This window comes from Boleophthalmus pectinirostris, unplaced genomic scaffold (genome assembly GCF_026225935.1).
Source record: "Boleophthalmus pectinirostris isolate CB_2022bp ecotype Guang Dong unplaced genomic scaffold, ASM2622593v1 HiC_scaffold_5, whole genome shotgun sequence".
Taxonomy (NCBI): Eukaryota; Metazoa; Chordata; class Actinopteri; order Gobiiformes; family Gobiidae; genus Boleophthalmus; species Boleophthalmus pectinirostris.
The window spans coordinates 35,147,499-35,169,030 of NW_026571404.1; the positions used below are offsets into that span (position 1 = coordinate 35,147,499).

The 21,532-nt window shown below is 37.4% G+C and overlaps 1 protein-coding gene across 1 annotated transcript; it reads left to right on the forward strand.

The window, feature by feature from the left end:
- The first annotated feature begins 376 nt into the window (after positions 1 to 376).
- LOC110153158 (melanopsin-A-like) lies at positions 377 to 20,432 on the forward strand. Its single transcript, XM_020917031.2, has 10 exons — positions 377 to 510; positions 2,618 to 2,751; positions 4,012 to 4,215; positions 6,706 to 6,877; positions 7,788 to 7,964; positions 8,854 to 8,961; positions 13,253 to 13,448; positions 14,810 to 14,968; positions 16,152 to 16,211; positions 20,258 to 20,432. Exons 1-10 carry the CDS (start codon positions 380 to 382, stop codon positions 20,405 to 20,407), a joined length of 1,491 nt encoding a protein of 496 aa, XP_020772690.2. The 5' UTR covers positions 377 to 379; the 3' UTR covers positions 20,408 to 20,432.
- Positions 20,433 to 21,532: the final 1,100 nt, after the last annotated feature.

Consider the following 21,532-nt stretch of genomic DNA (forward strand, 5'->3'; position numbering starts at 1 on the left):
TGGGATACTGTCCTGAGGAAGTCGGACTGCAGATGGCACTGTTGTCCTGCCTCCATAGGTGCCTCCACTGTGCTAAAACCTGTATATATTAGCTGACAGGACACACAGTGACATCATGTGATTCTGAGGAAGACCGCTAATGAGCAGTCCAAACTGTCAGGTATGAAAACAAACCCTTGGTCTGAAAAAAGAACCTAATAACATAGAGTTTCCTTCCTCCAAACAAGCAACAAAACTGTGCTGTAACAAAATTATTTAGTAAAATATACAGCAGCCCCCAATATCATCATATCATCATATATCATATACTGTATCATCATATTAAGCAATACAATATATTGTTATTTTGATTGTTGTTCTGTTCTGTCTCCAGGTGGCCATGGTGCCCAATGGCCCTTTCCCCACAGTGGACGTACCTGACCACGCCCACTTCACCATCGGCTCCGTCATCCTCGCCATCGGCATCACGGGCATGGTGGGCAACTTTCTGGTCATATACGCCTTTAGCAGGTGAGACAGTCCAACAGATGTGTGTATAGAATTATGTATAGAGTCTAACCTGCTGCTACTGTATCTGTGTGTGGAGAACTCTTGATCATCATTAGAAGAAGGACTACAACATTAATCAAGATAAATTGAAGGAAACGCATTTAGGAAAGTAGCTATTTTTGAAGTACCATAATTCAGTGTTTCCCACAGATTCGTACTGAGATCACAGTAGCACAATCGTAGACTGTATAAAGTAGTGCACTAAAGGAGTGTGGTTCGTCACCCATAGCATTCGGCTCAACTCAAACACACTTAATGGTAACAAATACGTGATTATGTTCAATAATTGTGTGTAATGAGTCAACACAGGAAGTTGGTGTTTTCCATTTTTATTATTATTTCATGCCACTCCCACTCCACTAGAGATAAATGTATACATTCTTGTTTCTGAGATATTTTTTATTTTATTTATTTATTACTTTTTTTTTCTATGTACTTTCTTCTCCTTGATTGTTAAGTTCACTTTCAATTGATTGTAAATGTTCAAAGTAAATAATCAAACAAACAATCTATGTAAGCGAGTGGTGATAGCAAACTAGTGAGGACAAACTTCTACTGGGAGACACATGGAGGCAGCATGTAGATGAACTCAGACTGGTGATGATCTCTAGGGCAATTTTGTCAGTTACAGGTGCGAAGTGACTCAGCTCTAAGTGTCTGTGGCTGGAGAGCTGTTATTTGCTGTGTGGAATTGATGATTAAATTGATTTTTAATGGCCTGAACCTTGTCATTAAAGAATAATGATGCACCAATAGACTTAGACTTTATTGATCCACAAGGGACATTATTTGGACACAGTAGCTCACAGCATATAATAGCAAAGAGATAAGATACTTGTATTGGATATCAGTGCCGATATTGAAAATTTTGATGGATTGGATATCGGTCCCAAGATATCGGTTTAGTCGATATCCCATTTTTGTATATAAATTGTTCTAATAAGATCATTTACTCACCAATATTGGCTCCCATAACATCCTTGTAATATTGAACTTGTATTTTTTCATAGCTGTTATGTAATTACTTTAAATAACAAAAAATATTTGGATAATTTCTCCTCATGCCATTTGTGTTTAAAGGAAATAATACCGGTCAACAGATTCTTAAAGCCATAGTATAGACATCGGTATCGGAATAGAAAAAGATGGATTGGTGCATCCCTATTAAACAGTACTGCAAACTCACTGCACTTAGATGGGGAAATTAGTTCTAACAGCAGCTCAGCTGGAGGGTTTGTTAATCTGTTTACTGCTGCAAACAGAACAGGAGTTGTTGTTACTGCAATTTCTAAATGTCAGAAAAATACTTCTCTCTTTTTATTAATGTGAAGCACAGGATAATTTTCTCCACAATCAACAAAATATCCTGCCTCATTCTGCATAAAAACAGCTAACCCTGCAGTTTAGATCTGTACAAACATGTTCTGAAATACATGAGTTAGTATATAATTTATACTAATATATATAATTTCATACTTCAGTCATCTACATTCTTTTGGACACGTTTATTGGTTCTGTGACTCTTTTGAGCTTTAAGCCGTGTTATAATGTTATTACCTCATCAAAAACGTACCTGCAGTTGTGTTTTGTGTTGTGTTTAACTAATCCTTTATTATTAGTCTGTCTACATCTCCAAAGCTCAAAATGCTCTGTTACACCTTGTGATGTCATGTAGTTGTAATTTCCAAGTCAACAGCTATCTTTTACCTAGAGATTCCAGGTCTGAAATCATTGATTTTAAATCAATGATTATAGTGAAGGCCTGTGGAGTTTAAAAACACAGTGGTGCACCTGTATTACCAAATAACATCACAAGGTGGAACTGAGCTCACCCTAAGTATGCAGGGCTTGTGTGTTTAACATGTGTGAATGGAACAAATCACAACTCCACACAACATTATATCAACATAAATCAGAAAATAGTGTAATATGGGCCCTATAAAATGTGAACTTTGAACAGAATCATATCAAAACCTTAACTGCAAAAAAGGTTTGTTTGTGAGTGTGGGGAGGACAGGCTGAGGTATGATGACTGGTCTTTCGTAATAGTGCTTTTGTTTGTTTGTAGGAGCCGGAGCCTTCGCACTCCTGCTAACATGTTCATCATTAACCTGGCAATAACAGACCTGCTGATGTGTGTCACCCAGACACCCATCTTCTTCACCACCAGCATGCACAAGAGGTGGATCTTTGGAGAGAAAGGTAACACCCACACAGCTATGCACTTCAGCCACCTCTGAGAATACATCACAGTGCATCACAGGACATTATAAATGGGATCTATTCATGCTTACTGGGAGACGTTTGGAAACATGTGGATGATGACTTCTGGTGTAGTTCCCGACACTGAGCATGTGGTGAAACCATGGATTCAGAGCAGCGGTTTTCACAACCTGCCAAAGCTTTTCATGGGGGAAGGGACTCTAATAACATAATTTCATTGTCACTTACAGGAAGCTGGTTTTAACTGTTGATCTGCCAAACATAACAGAACCTATCAATTGCGTCTTTTTTTTTTTAAAGTTAGTTAGACAAATGATAATGCACAAATTAACAAGGAAATTATAAAAGGAAAAAAGAAAGAATACAATGAAGAGATGCAGAAAACTGGGCCATTTTCTTAGTTTTCCCAGATTTTGTCAGATTTACTATCACCAACAGAGCTTACTGGAAGTTATCATTCGCATTTTTACAAGTTTCTAGTTCTCTGACGTAAGCATGAACAGAGCCCATAGTGATCTACATCAGAAGTCCCCAACCTACAGGGCCATCTGGAACCAGGCCTCAGAGAAAATATTGTGTATCTTCTTTATAAAAAACAAAAAAAGTAAAACTCTTTTTAGTCTACCACTATATTTATTCTGAAAATATGGTGCAAATGAACCTAAATTGAAAGAAAGAGCATACATGATTATTAAGACATTCTTTTCAAACTAAGGTTAAGAGATATAATCATTTTTTTCTGTTATTACTGGCCTTGCCCCCCTCCACTGGTCCCTGAAAAAACTGCATGTTTATTAGCAGTCCATACTAGAAAAACAGGTTGGGGACTGCTGATCTTTCATTAAATATACATTACGTGATACTTACTCTCACCTAATATACTAGTATATCACAAATTCACGGAGGTTGATCAGCAAAATAATGTCTTGAAAATAAAAGATTAAAGATTACACGTACCAATCAACCTAAATACAACTTTCTGTGAGTAAATGGTGAGGGAAATGACTAGAACATGATCTCAAAAGTCAATTTTTTCAGTTAGTCACTCTTATAAAATCCATTTAATATTTTTTATTGAGTTTTCAGACATCTGAAAATTTTTTGTCTGTGCTCGCTAATGTGTGTCACCATGGTAACTAACATTCCGCTAATAGAGAGACATGTAAAACACCCCAGCACGTCAGCAGTCAGTGCAAAGTATCAATAATATTAAACCGTTTTTTTATTCTTCCCTTGTAGCGTGTGAGCTGTACGCATTCTGTGGCGCTCTGTTTGGGATCTGTTCCATGATCACGCTCACAGTGATCGCAGTTGATCGGTACTTTGTCATCACGCGACCTTTGACCTCTATCGGAGTGCTGTCGCGGAAACGGGCCCTCCTCATCCTTATCGCGGCCTGGCTCTACTCTCTGGGCTGGAGTCTGCCTCCCTTCTTTGGCTGGAGTAAGTGCACAAGCAAAAGACTAGCACGGATCTGTGTTAGCAGGCCTGTCACAATAACAAATTTTGAAATATGTTTTGATTGATTACTGAAGTCAATATAGACACTAAATGATAATACTGAAAGTAATTCATGCCCAAAACCCAACAGCAGATTTAAACCACAAGACAGTATTTTTTTTAAAAAGAGCTGCAATAAACAAACTTAAATGAAATACTTCAGTTGAGTTTGAATCTGAAATTAGTTATTAAGAACATTTTATGGCTTAAATCTTACTGTAAAGCCAAAAAATAACAAAAAATTTCTCAGTAGTGCAAAAAAAAAAAAAGTGTACACTGAATAAATATTGGCCCTAAAAATGTTGTTCCAGCTTTCATATATTAAACTATAAGTCAATCTTGTAATTATTGTGATAGACCAGTATGTTAGAATCACATGTGGTGGTGTAGAATCAAAAATACTAGTATGTGTAGGAGCTCAGGAGTTAAAGCCCGTTCAGGTTCCAGAAGAAGATTTTCCATTTTTCCCATAGACTTATGACAAAAAAACTAATATTAATAGTTAAATGGGATTTGAAGTAATGTTTATAATATGCCTGTTTTCAGTTCGAAGACATGTTTAAAACTGAAAATGAGGAGAAGTATTTTAATAACTAAATACAGTTATAGATGTTGATTACCATATAGCTAATTAGCAAACTTACTATTAATGCTCCATATGATTAAGCATGGGACTAAATACAATTAAATTGGAAGACTGAACAAAAGCCTAATGCTGAAAATATAAAATATTTGACTCGTCTAAAAGTTTGCTAAAAGTACCATTTATTTTGATTTATCCTGATTTACAAAAATAAAATTGATTGATGAAAATGTGCTGCTTTGACAGTGGTTTGAAGACTTTTAGGATCTACAGTAGGTTTTATAACCAGACTGGCTAAGCTGTTGCCATTTTTCATGTCAAGGACTATTTAACAAGGAAGAGTGGAAACAGGTCTTCAATCATTCTGATGTTGTAAAATTGGAAAGAAAACTGATTTTACAAGATATTGGTGGTGCAGTGTTAGAGAAACTACATTTCTGTGCTGTGTTGAGGGTGCACACTGCCATTAGAATTTCTCTCATAATGTTATATACCTGGAAACCCCTGCATATTTAGAGTTCTTCTCTCAAACAAAAAACACACATCATTTGGATAATTTCAAACCTGTAGTTTCCAATCTCTACTAAATAAAGGTGAAAGGTAGCTCTTAACTTTGTTAACTCGAAAACTACCATTTCATGACATCATAAGGTGGAACAGAGCATTTTGAGCCTTGGAGATGTAGACAGACTAATAATAGGATTACTCAAACGTGTGTGAATGAAACAAAATGAGGTAACATTATAAAATGGCTTAAGGCTCACGTTGTCTGAAGAAGGGCATGACCCCAAAACGTCACATTGTGGTGTCATTGAAGTTAAAATTTGGGAACTTCAAAGAACTGCAGTGTATATCTGTTTTTGTTTTTGGACCCAGCACGCAATGGCAACTTTTTGGATGAAAAAGGAGACCCGAGGCACTCCGATATACTTTGATTTGATTTTGTTATTATTAATGTGCTTTGACTTGCGTCTTCATGAGGGAATGTAAAATTCACTGGTGTGTGTTGGTGGTATTTAAATGTACAGGTCACATGATGACACGTCACGTGATACAACCATGTAAATATACATTTTTAAACAGACATCTTTAAAAAGGGACAAAGTGATAATAAAAATAATTTGAGCGTGCACCAATCTGGGCACAGGTCAGCCGTAACCTCTACTCTGGACAAAGTGGTGCATGTTCATACATTGAAAATCCAGCAGGACACATTTACAAAAGAATTATACACCAGTGAATAACAGGAGCTGCAAATATGAAAAACTGCAATCCGTGTGTTACAGATGAGATGATAGGTCCATTTCCTCATTTAATCCTGGGGAGGTTGTAGCTCTTTATTCATAGATTTAAAGTCTCAAGTTTTAAAAGGTGCTTTAGTCTATCTCCTCCCCTGAGAGTCTCTGGTACATGCTCAGTTACCATGGCCTTTAAAGAATTCAGGCTACTGTGACCAACCCGTTTGTAGTGTTTTGTTGTAGGATAATCAGTATTTTGAGTATGAATGACATATTTACGCACTGCCAGGTCTTTAAATTTGCGTTTAGTCCTGCCAACATAAAAACAACTGCATTCACACTCCAAAATGTATACAACAAAAGTGGTGTTGCATGTTGCGAAACTTCTTCATTTGTAAAGTCTGTTGGTAAAAGTGTCTTTGAGAGTATTTGTTTTTACCACATCGTTACAGTGATTACAAATGCCACATTTGTATGGCAACTTTTATTGGATGTGCATGTCTCTATGTACCAGTATAAACGTCTGTTTTGTGTAATACAGGACAGTTAAAAAAGATATTCTTGCGTCACATGTGCAGAGACCTGACCTGTGTTTTGTCCTTGTTTTCTCAGGTGCTTACGTGCCCGAAGGCCTGATGACCTCCTGTACTTGGGACTACATGACCTTCACCCCATCTGTGAGAGCCTACACAATGCTACTCTTCATCTTCGTCTTCTTTCTGCCTCTCTTCATCATCATCTACTGTTATTACTTCATCTTCAGGGCCATTCGAACTACTAACCAGTAAGTCTGAATTTGTGCAGCTCACATTTCTTATGCACCAATCAAGCTTTATTCATTTCTGATACCAATCCCAAGACTATAACTTGTAACTATAATCTGCTAATACCAATGCAGAAACTGAAAACATAGTTTATTTTCTTTAAACAATGGGACTTTGAGACTTTCTGGGCCAAACAGATCAGTAAATAGTCCTCAGTGAAGTGAAGAAGTACAAAATTTTGTTACTTAAGTAAAAGTAAAGCTATTGGAGCAAAAAATACTTAAATAAATACTTAAGTAATAGTATTAAATTACCTTTTTAAAAATGCACTTAAAGAATAAAAAGTAAAAGTATTTAAAGTAGAATTTGAGCTCTAATAAAGCTTTGAAAAAGATTTTAAAAAGATTTGTGTTGAATTTTGTTCAACAGAAACAACAGAATCTTTTTTTTTTCTAGATGTTTTTATTTGTATATTTTTCTTTGCTCAAGTTATAAACATGATAAAATAAACCCTTTTCAGCAGGTCTCACACAGTAATAAAAATACTTTTACTTCTCAGCCCTGTTCAAACATGTAGTGCAGTACAAAGTAGAGATACTGCCTCTCAAATGTAGTGAAGTAAGAGTAAAAAGTATCCACTTTAAAATCTACTTAAGTAAAGTACAGATAGCTTTTTTTTTTTTTTTTTTTTACTTAAGTGCAGTATTTTACTACTTTAACTTTGTTGAGTTGCACCACTGATAGCCCTACATCAATTTACTTGTCTAACCACGATATTAGCTGAATGAATATTTTGAAGTTGCTATTCGATGTAGCAAAATTTTCAGTATCAGCGCTGATATGACAAACCAGTATTGTATCGGTGCATCCATAAAAACAGTTGCAGATGTTAAAATAAGATTGTACACACTAACTTCTGTGTTGTTTCAGTGCTGTGGGGAAGATAAATGGCAGCGTGCACAGTTACAGCAGTGGGCGTGACTCAATGAAGAGTTTTCACCGGATGCAGAACGAATGGAAAATGGCCAAAATCGCCCTCATCGTCATCCTGCTCTACGTCATCTCCTGGTCTCCATATTCAGCTGTGGCTCTCACTGCTTTCTCAGGGTAATACATGCAAATGTTTTCTTCAGAAATAATATGTCTTTCAGTATTTAGAATGAAACTATGACATCATTATTTTATGTTTATTTATATTTTGTTCATTGTAAATTGGTCTAAAATGGCTAAAAACTGCATGATGTAACCTTGTGGCAGAAAGTCCTTCACCAGCTTCTCTCCATGTTATTGCTTTTGTCTTGAATGTTTCACAGTATGGCATTAAACCTTTCTATCTTCATGGAGATCAAATCAGACCAAGTTGCAGGTCAGATCTGTGGAGTGGCGACCCCGCTCACAGTCAGAATGCCTGTTTTTTTTTGAGCACATATTGTGGAACATTCCAGGCACAGCAATAACTTTTCCATAGAAACAAGCAGGTGATGGACCCTCCACGAGAAAAGTTACACAATGCACCTTAACACTACAAATAGGTCCAATGAAGTCCTGTTCAAAACTGAATAGGTGACAAGCCTTCACCGCAGTATTTCACTGGAACAAGCAGTAGAATTTTTATTTCTTGTTGATATTGTTGAAGATCTGACATTTCTAACCTTGCAAGCCTGATTAAAAAAAATAAAATACAGAATTAGGCTGAGTTAAGGGTTAGGTGAAACCGAAATTTTGTGAATACTTCTGCTTCAACTTCAGGACAATACAGGATTGCTCAAACGTGCATGTATGAAGTAAGTTAATGAAAGGAGTTATAAACTCATTGTAATGAATAATTAGGATGCTCTGAATGCATGAGGTAAATGAGGAATAAGTTTGGACAGTTTCAAATGAACTAGTTCTGTTTTTCACATTTTTAAAACAGTAAAATTCAGGTACAGCTCTGTTAACTGTGACTCTTCCTTCCTACTTGTGTATATTAAAATATTCTTGACTCTTCTTACAGGTATGCAGATATGCTGACTCCCTATATGAATTCTGTTCCCGCCATTATTGCCAAAGCCTCCGCCATTCACAACCCCATCATCTACGCCATCACCCACCCGAAGTACAGGTAACCCACTCATGAGCGCCCCCTGTCCTTTCACTTTGAACAATCAATCTATCAATCCATCAGTAGTGGAAGTAAAAAATGTAGGTATTTGTACTTTATTTAAGTACAGTGGATACTTTTTACTTTTACTTCAGTACATTTGAGAGCATGTATCTGTACTTTCTATTCCATTATATTAGATCTGGACTGAAATGTAAAAAGTACTTTTCTTTATGAGACCTGCTGAAACGGTGGAGGCTTAAAGTATTTTAGTACATTTTATTTTAATTTCCGTCTCAACTTCGAGCAAACCAAATAAATGAAACACACACACAAAAAAAACAGCAGAAAAAATTAAGAAATCAGTTGAATCACTTAAAATCAGTTATATTCTTTATCAAAATCACAACATTTCACCTTTTAATTGTAAAACTAAATCTCTGTAAAATACTTTTACTTTTTAAAGTACATTTTAAACTGGTATTTCAATAAACTTATTTAGATTTTTTTAATGTGATACTTTTATATGAGTAATCTTTTGCAATGGTATCTGTATTTTACTTACGTAACAAAATAGAGCAAAATCATCCACCACTGCAATTCATTAATAACATCCTGTACACAGGCCTCACTGCACTCCATTAACCTGAATGTAAAACCCCACTAGGGAGAATTTGACTCAGTGAATAAGGTTTAATGTGGGACACTTTAACTAATTTGTTCCTGCTTAAGTAAGCAATAACATGGCTGACTATTGTTTTCGGTGAGGTAAAAACATTCTAAAATGTGTTAAAGGGTCCATTTTGAGCTATTTTCTATGTTATCTATGTTAGATCTATGTTAGAATGTTATTTACTCATCACAAACAGACCTGGAGTTGTGTTTTGTTTCATTCACACGTTTAACACACAAACCCTGCAGATTTAGGCTGTGTTCTTTTCTCAGACTGAAAACTTTCTGATCCACCTTGTGATGTCATGTGGTAATACAGGAAGTGCTCCACTGTTTTTTTAAACTTTGTACACTTTCACTAGAATCATTTGGATTATTTCAGTCCTGGAATTGACCACCTCTATTGAACTAGTTAACTTGAAAACTATGGCTTCATGACATCACAGCATGTGACATGTGTGAATAAAACAAAACACAACTCCAGGTATGTTTCTGAGGAGGTAACAACATTCTAAAAAGACCCTAACCTTTAAGGTTAGGGTCTGATTATGTTTAAGAACAGGATTATGTTAAAGGAAAGAAAAATGGTTAAGGTTAGGAGTAGTTAGGAGAAGTTAACATGTTAGCAGAAGTAACTTTAAAAAACAAAGTAGTCACCCACCTTACTTATCTCAACTTTCACCATAAAATAAAAAATGGAACATTCATGCATGGACACATGTAAGGCTTTTTCACAGCAACAGAGGCTAACACATTACCATGGTAACCAGAGCTTTGCGATCTTTTCTGTCCCTTCGGACCCAACTGCTAGCACAAACTTGTTTTTATTGCTTTGAAAAAACATAGAAGAACATGCATCCTCACTTTGAGCAGGCTTGTATTTCTACAGACCTGACACGTGGAAATGTTGCTCCGTTGGCCACAGTATGGCATTAAACTGATCTATGTACAAGAAGATTTAACTTTCTATTTCCATGGAATCATGCAGGGATGCATCGATATCGCCACTGGTATTGAATAATTGTCCACTTTGCAGTTTCATTGGAACCAGTTCCATTATATCACTTAGGCCAATATCCTGGTTGGACTTTACTTTGATGTAATAAGACTATTCACAGTCTGATTTTAGCCTACAACGTATTATAATGTTTTGTTGTTTTGTTTGTTTTTTTTGGTTGTTTGCTTTGTCTTCAGAAATGTGTTTAAGGCAGTAAATGTCTTAGTTGAAATTCAAGTATCAACAAATACAAATACTTTCTTAGAAAAACTTCAGAATGTCAGTATTATCTTGTAGACCAGCGTTTCTCAAACTGTGGTACGTGATCTTCTTCAGGCGGTACACATATTCCTCTCCAGGTCAGACATTTGTTGAATTTTGATTCTATTTAATCCACATTTTTGTCCTCCTTTGGGTTAGTACTTGTTTAGAAATAGTACAACAACTGTATATTCCTATTTTGGGCTTGGTTTAGCTGTAGTTTAGACCTACAATTGCCCTGTTATAGATCTGGTTTAGATCTAGTGGTACTTCGAAGGCTAAATATTTTCTTAGGTGGTACTTAGTGAGAAACGTTCGAGAAACAGATGTGGAGTGAAACTGTCAAAGTGTCTGCCAATCCCAAAGTCGATCTGACAGATAGTCTTAGTCAACAGAGTTTGACTAGGCTAATCCCATTTAAGGCCTGGGAGGGACTTGAGCCCACTTTAATTCTCTGGATTTTAACACTGTGTGAATTGTGTGGTCCTCTGCATTTAATTAATTTATTTTACCTATTTATTGCTATTTTATGATATCATGGTTTTGCTTTTAATTATTCTATATTGTATATATAATATAATATAATATAATATATATATTATCCAAAATTCTTGTGAGTTTTAAGTCATGTTATAATGTTATCTCCTCAGAAACATACCTGAAGTTGTTTTGTTTCATTTACACATTTGAGTAACTCTTTCTTATTAGTCTGTGTACATCTCCAATGCTCAAAATGCTCTGTTCCACCTTGTGATGTCATGAGGTGGTAGTTTTCAAGTTAACAGCTACGAGCTATCTTAACAGCTTTTGTTCATTAGAGATCCAGGTCTGAAATTATTAATTCAAGTGAAGGTGTATGGAGTTTAAAACATAGGGGAGCACTTCGGGTATTACCACATGACGTCACAAGGAGGAACAAAGTGTTTTCTGTTTGAGAGAAAAAGTCTAAAGCATAAATATACCGGGTTTGTGTGAAATAAGGGGTATTTTTCTCAGGGGCACCTTCACATTCTCATTAGAGGCTGTGATGGAGTCCACTGCTCTGAGTCAGACTGTGAGATTACTGGGGATACCTGGAGCTCTTCTGTGCAAACATTTATACATCAGTTTTAAAAGACAAAACCTAAGGAAAAGCTAAGAAAATGTCATCTCAGGCTAACAGATTTCTTATAATATTTTGATTGCCCTTTTTCTAAATCATTCTCAGTGGCTTCGTTGTAGATGCTGTTGTCTTTTACTAACAGATGACACAAGGATTAGTAAGATCAAACTGAGCAATTTTGCTGTTGTCTTTTATGGTCTCTGTGCTGCATTTTGTTCATAAAATTTACTATAATAATGAGGGGGTTCTCCATGTATGTCTGTGGTGGAATGTTCAGCAGTTTCCATGGTGACACAAGCACATGCACATGCACAGCCCCAAAAAAGTCTTTAAACTCAAGGAAGTTAACAAAATGGATTTAAACAACATATTTTCAGGCTCAATCACCAAGTGTCAGAGTCAGATCAATATATCAGGTGTTTAGGATGAGACTGTGTTAAAATAAAGATCAGATGAAAGTCTAACTTGAGTAACATAACTTTAGACAGAACAGTGTCTCTAGTTAGCTCCAAACCATCAAGGAATGTTGGTGGCATCAGCTGCAAAGTATCAGTAAATATAGTGGATTTTTGGATTTGCACGAAGTAAAGCCTAAAGCCCTGGATGTCAGTGCTGAATTTTATCCATGTATTTAGACCTGTCACGATAAAACATTTTGAAGTGTGATATTTAGCTGAAGTAAACATAGAAGATAAGTGATAATACTGAAACTAATTTATGCCACTGACACAAAAACCCAAGAGCAGATTTAAACCACAAAAACTCTTCTAAATCTACAACATTAGTAAAAAATACTTTGTTTGCATCTGTAATGAGTCATGCAAGTTATTAATTCAACCTTTTACATTTTAAATCTTATCATATTGTCACAAGGAGATGATCAGAATAAGACTCAAAATGCAAAAGTTATAAATAATATTTTTTTTATTGACAAAATAGCACCAGTGATGAAAAAACAGATGACAGGACAATGACAATGCACCAACAAAAGACATTGGAAACATGAGGCTAAAATATACCTCAAACAAGGAATAAGTGAATCACACAGGATACATGCCAAATTAAAACTAAAAGGAATAAGACACACCAAAATATGTAAACTAATGAAGACAAAACACAAACCATGACACATATAGCCAAAAAGTAACAAAACATTTCCCATTAATTTAAGAAAATGTGCACACAATAAATAAATATTGGCCACAAACGGTATAGCTCAAACTTTTATATATTGTCAATTATCGTGACAGGCCTGCGTGTATCTCCCTGTGTGTGTACAGAATAGCCCTGGCGAAGTACATCCCGTTCCTGGGGACTCTGCTCTGTGTGCATCCTCGTGACCTGCGCTCCGCCAGCAGCAGCTTCATCTCCACACGGCGCTCCACTGTGACCAGTCAGACTTCAGACAACAGCTCCCACCTGAGGAGACAGAGCACCGCCAAGTCCCGCCTCTCCTCCGTCTCAGACAGTGAATCGGTAACAACTGAGTAATTACACTTGTATACTGTGCGAGAGCTTGATTGAGGTTGGTTGGTTTTTCGTGGGCAATGCCAGGTACTTACTGCTTATTTTGTTACTATCATAAACAATAAATTGTATGCCTTCTTTATCATTATTATTAGTTTATACGACCATAAATGAAACAAAAAATATCCTTAAATTTTTTTATTCTTATTGCGATTTATTTTGTACGATCATAAACAATAAACTTCTGTGCCTTCTTTATCATTATTATTAGTTTGTACGACCATAATACACTACAATACAAGAAAAAAGAAAGGAATTGGATTATATTTCGTATGCATAGTTGCATAGTTTTCTTCTTCCCGCTCCTTTTCGAGAAATCTGCTTTTCTGTTGTTTATAATGTAGATCTAGTATGTATATAATTATTGTTTCTCTCTTGGCACAAACTCGAAATAAAAACGAATCAAATCAAATATTTTTGATAATTTTCGACAAATTCTGTAATTTAAAGGTGCACTGCGCAACTTTTCTGATGGAATGTTCGTCACCTACTTGGAGATGTCATTGCTTTGCCCGGAATGTTCCATGGTATGACTTTAAACGCATCTATCTAGCATTTTTTCATTATCTGTGCTTCTGCTACTCAAAAATACAATAAGTCTCTCTGTGAATGGGGCGACTCTCCACAGCTCTTACCTGTAATGTAGTCTATAGTTGTCTCCCTTGAGATAGATACTGTACGTTTAATGTCTATCGTGGAACTTTCTTGACAAAGCAATAACATCTTCTTGGAGACAAGCAGGTGAGGGATCCTCCACGAGAAAAGTTGCGTAATGCACCTTTAATTTTACTGTAAATTCACCAAGCGCAAACTTACACAAGACCTATAGTCAGGTTTTGAGCAATTATCTCTCTGCACAGCTAAAGCTTTATGTGTATACTTTAGGCAGCAGGTTGGTCAAAACAAAATATCGGCATATGCTGGGGATTTAAGGACAACAGCCAATATGTTAAAAAGTGCAATTATTGACCAACCAGTATATCGTCTATATCTAATTTTAAGTTCATAATTCCAATAAAATAATGGGTCCAAACTAGGCCCAATTTAAGTAATATTTGTAGCGAACACAAGCCTCCCAGGTTCCTGATGATGTGAAAAGTGTGGAAACACAGAGGCAGGTCAGGTGAATTTTAAGCAGGGAATTTTATCACCAGTCAGGATTCAGGAAATTTGTCTTGAACTGAGAGCTACATAATCTGCAGATAAGAAAAAGGCAATCTCTTCAAACTGAAACTCATCTGGTTCCATCACATTCAACAGTTTTTCTCCAATTCTCCAACTGTTACTGTGTGTCTGTTGTTGTGGTTCAGGGTATGACGGACACTGAGGCGGATCTGTCCAGTCTGAGCTCCAGACCGGCCAGTCGACAGGTGTCATGTGACATCAGCAGAGACACAGTCGAGAACGCCGACTTCAAACCCTCCTCCAGCTTCAAGATTAAGAGCCACGACTCTGGGATCTTTGAAAAGGTACCATCCATCTCCATCTAATCCACTTCTATTAAAGCCCTACTGTGTAACATTTACTGTGCAAAAATATATCATTAAACAAAATTTGATGATATCATACTGTGCGCTGCTGTGTCATTATATTGCCAAGATATCACCATGTTTGTGTTTTTAAATAACATAAAGAAAACAATGTATTAACATTTTGACTCCACCCCACTCTCCCTTTGCTCTCCGCACTAAGGCCCCATCCACACTAGTACATATACGAGTCGTTCTCATTGTGGATGTAGTGTTCGTTCACACTAATCCAATGGAAAAGGGCTCCAGAGACGGAACGATCTGGTGTCACCAACTCCCACGAATTCAATTGAGTACGGATCTGATCTGGCACTGTGTGGACGCCTGAAAACGTTGATAGGCTGACGTAGGAGCTCTAGTTGCTGTCCTTATTGGACCATGTCACTGTGACTTGTGCCTTCCTGATTCGCTGGGTTTGTGACATCGGTCATTGACACTATTGTGGAAAACAGTTTAAACAAACCACAGAAAAATGGGAAACAGCATAGCTAGGACTATTTGCTAGCACACGATCCACGAAAAGACTGTTTGCCATCTACCTCGGCTCGTAATCAGTTGCTTCAACTTCAGACGCAGTTAGCATAACACCCCTCTGTTACAGAAAAAACACTCATATTCCATTTTGTATCATGCTTTTGTATACTTATGGAAAATTGTTGTGTGGGAGCAGGGGTGATAGAACCTTACAGCTAACCATAAGGAGGGTTCACAAGATTACTTAAACATGCATGAATGACATACAAAACCACTCTAGGCTTGTCCTTGACGAGGGAAGAACATTATACCATGGTAGAAAGCTCCAAAGCACACCCTCTTTAGTAATTTTACCATTTTAGATAGTGCTGCTGTTTCTCTCCACTGAAGTTCCGTTCTGTTTTGTAAAATGACAATAACTCTAATCTAATCTCTAATCTGTCATTCATTCCTTTGATGCTAAATTCTGAAAACATTCTGAAAGCTAATGAAGACAAATGGTCCTCTCCCTCCCTGTCCACTGAGGCTCAGAGTCTAATTCAGGAGCGTGAATCTCTGTGCTGGCATTTGATGTGACAGATAATACAAAGAACGCAGAGGAGCCTGTGTCTGTGGCTCATTAGACTAACTGCCTTTGTCATCCTTACAGACATCCTATGACACTGACTTCTCTATGGGAGGCCTGAGCGAGCGCAGCACCATCCCCACTGTGAGTATTATCGTCATCCAACAGGATTCATTTATGTGCAGATATCAACCACCAGGGGGAGTCTGTCAGAACATAGACACATGAGGTTCTGGAAGTTTTCACACTGTTATCTTTATTATTACTGGCTGTTGAAGTGTCAGTATGCCGATGTGGGTGGCTGGTTTATGAATATTTTTTACAATAACTGGACTTATCTACATAAAACAAAACTAAAGATGTCAAGCCTACTCTAGCAACCTGTGTCTGGCACCAGTTAGATCCACAAGCAACAATGGAGGGACCTCCAACCCCCCCAAAACATGTCCTTTGGTCATCTACATTTACGTGAAACATGTACATGTCAAGACTTAAATTATAGTTATAGTATACTTTTAAATAATCAGTTTAAACTTTGAAGTAAGTACATTATGTAATTTTGTAATAAAAATATGACAATTATTATTAGAATGTCCTATGTTATATTTAAAGAGGGGGAAGATAACATTTACTTTTTGGAGCTTTCTACCATGTTATAATCATCAAAAACATGTATTTAGCGACCTCTCCTGGGCCCTATTCAAACCTTACGGTCCTTACGGTTAGCTGTACCAATGCTCTGCCCATAAGCCTATGTCACCCATGCTTCCACAGGGCCATTTTTCATAAATATACAAAAGCATAATACAAAACAATACACAACTTCACAGACCTGATGCAATGTGCAGTACCTTATTTTTCGGAATATAAGTCGCTCTTAAAACCCTTTAATTGTCTCAGAAATCGTCAGTGCACCTTATAATCCCGTGTGCCTTATGTATAAATTCTGGTTGTTCTTACCAACTTTAAACCAATTTTATATGGCACATGTCGCTCAAAGATCTGTCAAAATATTTTAGTACGACTTTGGTAAACTACGAAGCCGTACCACTTGATGGATTGTCGGAGCATTACGGCTACCGTAGTCAGGAGACTCGCGGAATAAAGGACGAAGTATAGTTCTGCTTTGGCATTTATGACATCAGTGAAATGCTACATATATATATTAGAGCCCGACCAATATGGATTTTGCTGTGGCCGATATGAAACCTATATAATGGGAGTTGGAGCTGCCAATAGCCGATATATTATCACCGATATATTTAGTGATGTAAAAATTCACTGTAAATGTTGAATTGTTTAAAAAACTTAGGTTTGGCTCTGGTGGATTTTAGATTGGGTTTATTTAGGCAACATTTATTGTTATTCTGCCTCTTTACATCATATTTACAGACAGTAGGTTGGCTTAATGGCATTTTTGCATCACATTCTAGACACTAGTGATGGTATTCCAGTTCTTTTTAGAGAACCGGCTCTTTTGGCTCGGCTCACTAAAAGCTGTTGGTTCTTTTGGCTCCCAAGCGGCTCTTCAGATTGTTTTGTTGCAAGCAGGTCTAAAGCACGTCTAAAGCAGGACTGAATCAGGACTGAACCAGGTCTAAACCAGGACTGAAAAAGGACTAAACCAGGACTAAAACAGATCTAGACCATGTGTAAAACAGGACTAAACCAAAACTGAACCAGGACTAAGTGTCGGGACTCGGTCTCTATCTCATGCCCAAGATTAGTCCTGGTTTATTTATTTTATGATAAACTACAGCCAAATATGCTCGTTTTTTTTTGTTTTTTGTTTTTTTTTATCCTATGTACACGCAAATTTCTCAAAGTTTCGTTTTCAGCCGCTGTCAAACTACCACGAGTCCGCACGCGGCGTGAAGAGAAAAAAAGTGAGAGAAAGAGAAAACACGGCTCCTAATAAGGATCAGGCTCCCATCGTTCGCTTCAAAGAGCCGGCTCTGAGAGCTATTTCGTTCGCGACGGACCCATAACTAGTAAAGAAAGTAGCGCTATTAGCCTTTAGCCGTAAATGCGTGCGCGCCACGGTAATTAATTATATGCGCAAATGTCATAAGTCACACGTCTATTCACAGCTCATTTGCATATCAATGCAGGTCCAGTAACAAATATATGGCCAATATATTCACTTTACAATAGGCCAATAGAAAACAGCCTGTTTATGTGCGGGAGCTACAGCAGCTAACCCATAACGAATGACCAAAACTAGCTTCAAAGTCGACATATTTCCAACACTTACCGCTCACACAGGCTCCTCCTCACATCACAAGTCTGCACTAATAAAAGTCCTTTTAATCCAGACTCAAACCGATTGTCCGTAAAAAGAATATAATCTCAGTGTTTGGATCTATGTCTGCGGGGGTAAACAAACACACGTGAGTGACGTGACTCTGGGGGTGTGTTCAGGGACAGTACGGACACACACAGACAAATGACTCCGCAGATAAATACTGATGTGGAGCCACATATTAGGACATTTATCTGTCTGTAAATTGGATTAAATGAACAGAATGTAGAGAGTCTAAGATTTATAACGACGTGTCACATGCCCACGTGAAATATCGGCCCCTATCAGCAAGCATATCTGCTGATAGCTGATATGCCTCCAGGTGCCCATATCAACCGATATATCGGTCAGGCTCTAATGTATGTGTGTATATATATATATATATATATGTGTGTGTATATATATATATATATATGTGTGTATATATATAATATATATATATATATATATATATATATATATATATATATATATATATATATATATATATATATATATGCATATGACCTGCAGAGTTACAATCTCTCCATTGCGATAGAATTCGTGTCCTTTTGTCCGACAGAAGTTGACTGCAGCAGTGCACAAGGAGCTAGCTGTTTTTTTTTCAGTGCTTATAATTTATGCAAATTAAGAATGTTGTTTTAAGTTTAATTTTTGTAAAATGTAAACAAATGCACGCAAAGCTGCATTAAACATGTTATTACTCAAACTATATTTGAGTCCTCCTCATAGGAATTAAAAACTTTATTATCCACCCACATTAAAGGTTGTATAGAGGATTTTCCAAGGAACGAGAAATCCAGCGACTGTTTGTCCTTTTTCAAATGTTGCGCATGCGTGAAACCACCCCCCTCCCCCACAGCTCCCTACGTAGAAACGCCTCCTCCCTCCTCCTCCTTACGCCAGAAACAGGTTTGTTTCTAGAAAACAAGTACTCATCGCTGCACATGACTTGTAAACAACTAACTACAGTGTTGGTTAGGCAAGGTGGAGAAATGAGGAGCGGGGGGAGGGGGTGCGCGGACATTTCGTGCGCGGACAAGAAGTGAGGAGCAGCGGGAAGAGCGGAACGGGGAGCGAGGAGAGAGGAGAGGGGAGCGGTGCGCGGAGATTCCGTGCGGGGAGATTCCGTGCGCGGAGAGGTGATGAGCAGGGAGAAGAGCAAAACGGGGAGCGGGGAGAGGAGCAGTAAGGGGTGCAGAGAGGGGTGCGCGAAGATTCAGTGCGAATGAAGCTACTACTACAACACGCAGCTGCAAGCGGACTCTTTCTTTGCATTGAAAATTACGTTTTCAGACATAGGATATCGCATTCGTGTCTTGAAAAATGTTTGTCTAGCTCTTGGAAATAAAGTAGGTTTTCATAATAAGCAGAAGTTTCCTGTCCAGAAGTAATTTGGCGACCAGTGCGTCAGTCTTTAGACCCTTTGTCTGCTTTGTCGCGCCACTGCTGGAATGAATCTATAAGAATCACTATATGTTTCGCTTAGTGCGCCTTATAATCTGATGTGCCTTATGTATGAAAATAGATGAGACAATTCAACACTATTGATATTGAGCCTTATAATCCGCTGTGCCTTATAGTCTGAAAAATACTGTAGTTTAATTGGAATGCACATTGACTGTGTTGTAATAGTGCTCTGAAGGGCGCATTACTTTGCGTGTGTTATGTGTTAGCAATTAATAACCCAAAAAATTGTAATACCCCCTCTTTAAATAATGACATTAAAATAAATTACTTTTCAACTGTAACTGTTATAATCAGCATAAACAAGAAATTGTAGCCAGTTTATGTTAGCTGATTTTTAAAAACTAATTGGAGGCACAAATACTCCAGGTTTATCTTTAGATTTTCAGTCTAATGTGCTGTATAACATTTTGTCTGACAGAATGGTGATTTTGCAGATGTACCCGTAACAAGAAGAACCATTGGTCGGATCCCAAGCATCCTCATAACGACAGAATCCTTTATTCCCATTGGACGAACCAGCTCACAAACTGCCAAATCCAGGAGCCCCAAGAGCACTGGGTCTGGATAGTGCTTCACTGTGCTCACACGTTTACATGATGAAATATTTGAGTTTAGATTTAGAATTAGAATACTGGTTTTGCAAAAGATGGCTGGTGTTAAATATGTGTTACACCAAATACACCAAATAATCTTTATTTTGATGTTCAAAATAAAAAATCATGTTTATAATGTAGTTTTTCTGTGGGGCAGGTTCCTGAACAGATATTAAGTTAGAAAGACATAGGTGATTGTGTGGTATTGAATAGGGATGCACTGACCCAGCTTCTGATACCGATTCTGATACTTTCACTTTAAGTATCTGCGGATAACCAATATTAACCAATACCAATGCAGAGTCTGAAAAAAGCATTAAAGGCCCACCGTGAAACATTTCTAGTGGAGGGTCCACCACCTGCTTATCTCCATGGAAATGTTATCTAGAATGTGCGACACTATAGATTAAACCTATCTATCACAAGGGAGACAAACAGGTTACAGCCAGAGGCGGTGCTATCATTAGGCAAAAGTAGGCAGCCGCCTAGGGCCCTCAAACCTGGAGGGGCCCCGCAACCAATTGCCCTCAGTGCCACTAATAGCCAAGGCCTCAGAGCAATTTGATTTTCTCTCAGTATGGCATTAAATGAGAATAGTTTTAAAAAGGAAAACACTATCAAAATAGTATCTGATTGTCAAATCTATTTAACTGTCATCTCCCCTTGGTGATCTAGTAAGCTGCCTAATTAATCAGACAAGTTTCAGAAAAATAGAGATGTGTGTGTCTCAAGAAGAATGGGGGGGGGGCAGCATTATAATGAGGGCCCAAAACTCACGTTCGCCTAAGGCCCCCAAACTGCTAACTCCACCACTGGATACAGCACTACGCTACATTACAATTCAGATCAGTGGAGAGTCGCCCCTATCACAGAAGGAATTACTGTATTTTTCACCAATAGAAACACCCATAATCAATAAATAATAGACGGATATGTTTAATGTCATATTATGGAGCATTCCAGGAGACAAATAGGTAGCGGAACCTCCACCAGAAAAGTTGAGCAGTGCACTTTTAAAAGCAAAAATAAAGTAAGACAAAACTGCTCTGAATGTGTGATGTAGCTGTTATTTATTTCTAAAGCAACTACAGAACACCTGT

Excerpts from the sequence above, each read along its gene's own strand:
- LOC110153158 (XM_020917031.2), top strand. The coding sequence starts at position 380 with ATGGTGCCCAATGGCCCTTTCCCCACAGTGGACGTACCTGACCACGCC. Across the intron at positions 8,962-13,252 it reads ATCACCCACCCGAAGTACAG|AATAGCCCTGGCGAAGTACA; the intron begins GTAACCCACTCA and ends GTGTGTGTACAG. Across the intron at positions 14,969-16,151 it reads ACTCTGGGATCTTTGAAAAG|ACATCCTATGACACTGACTT; the intron begins GTACCATCCATC and ends TCATCCTTACAG.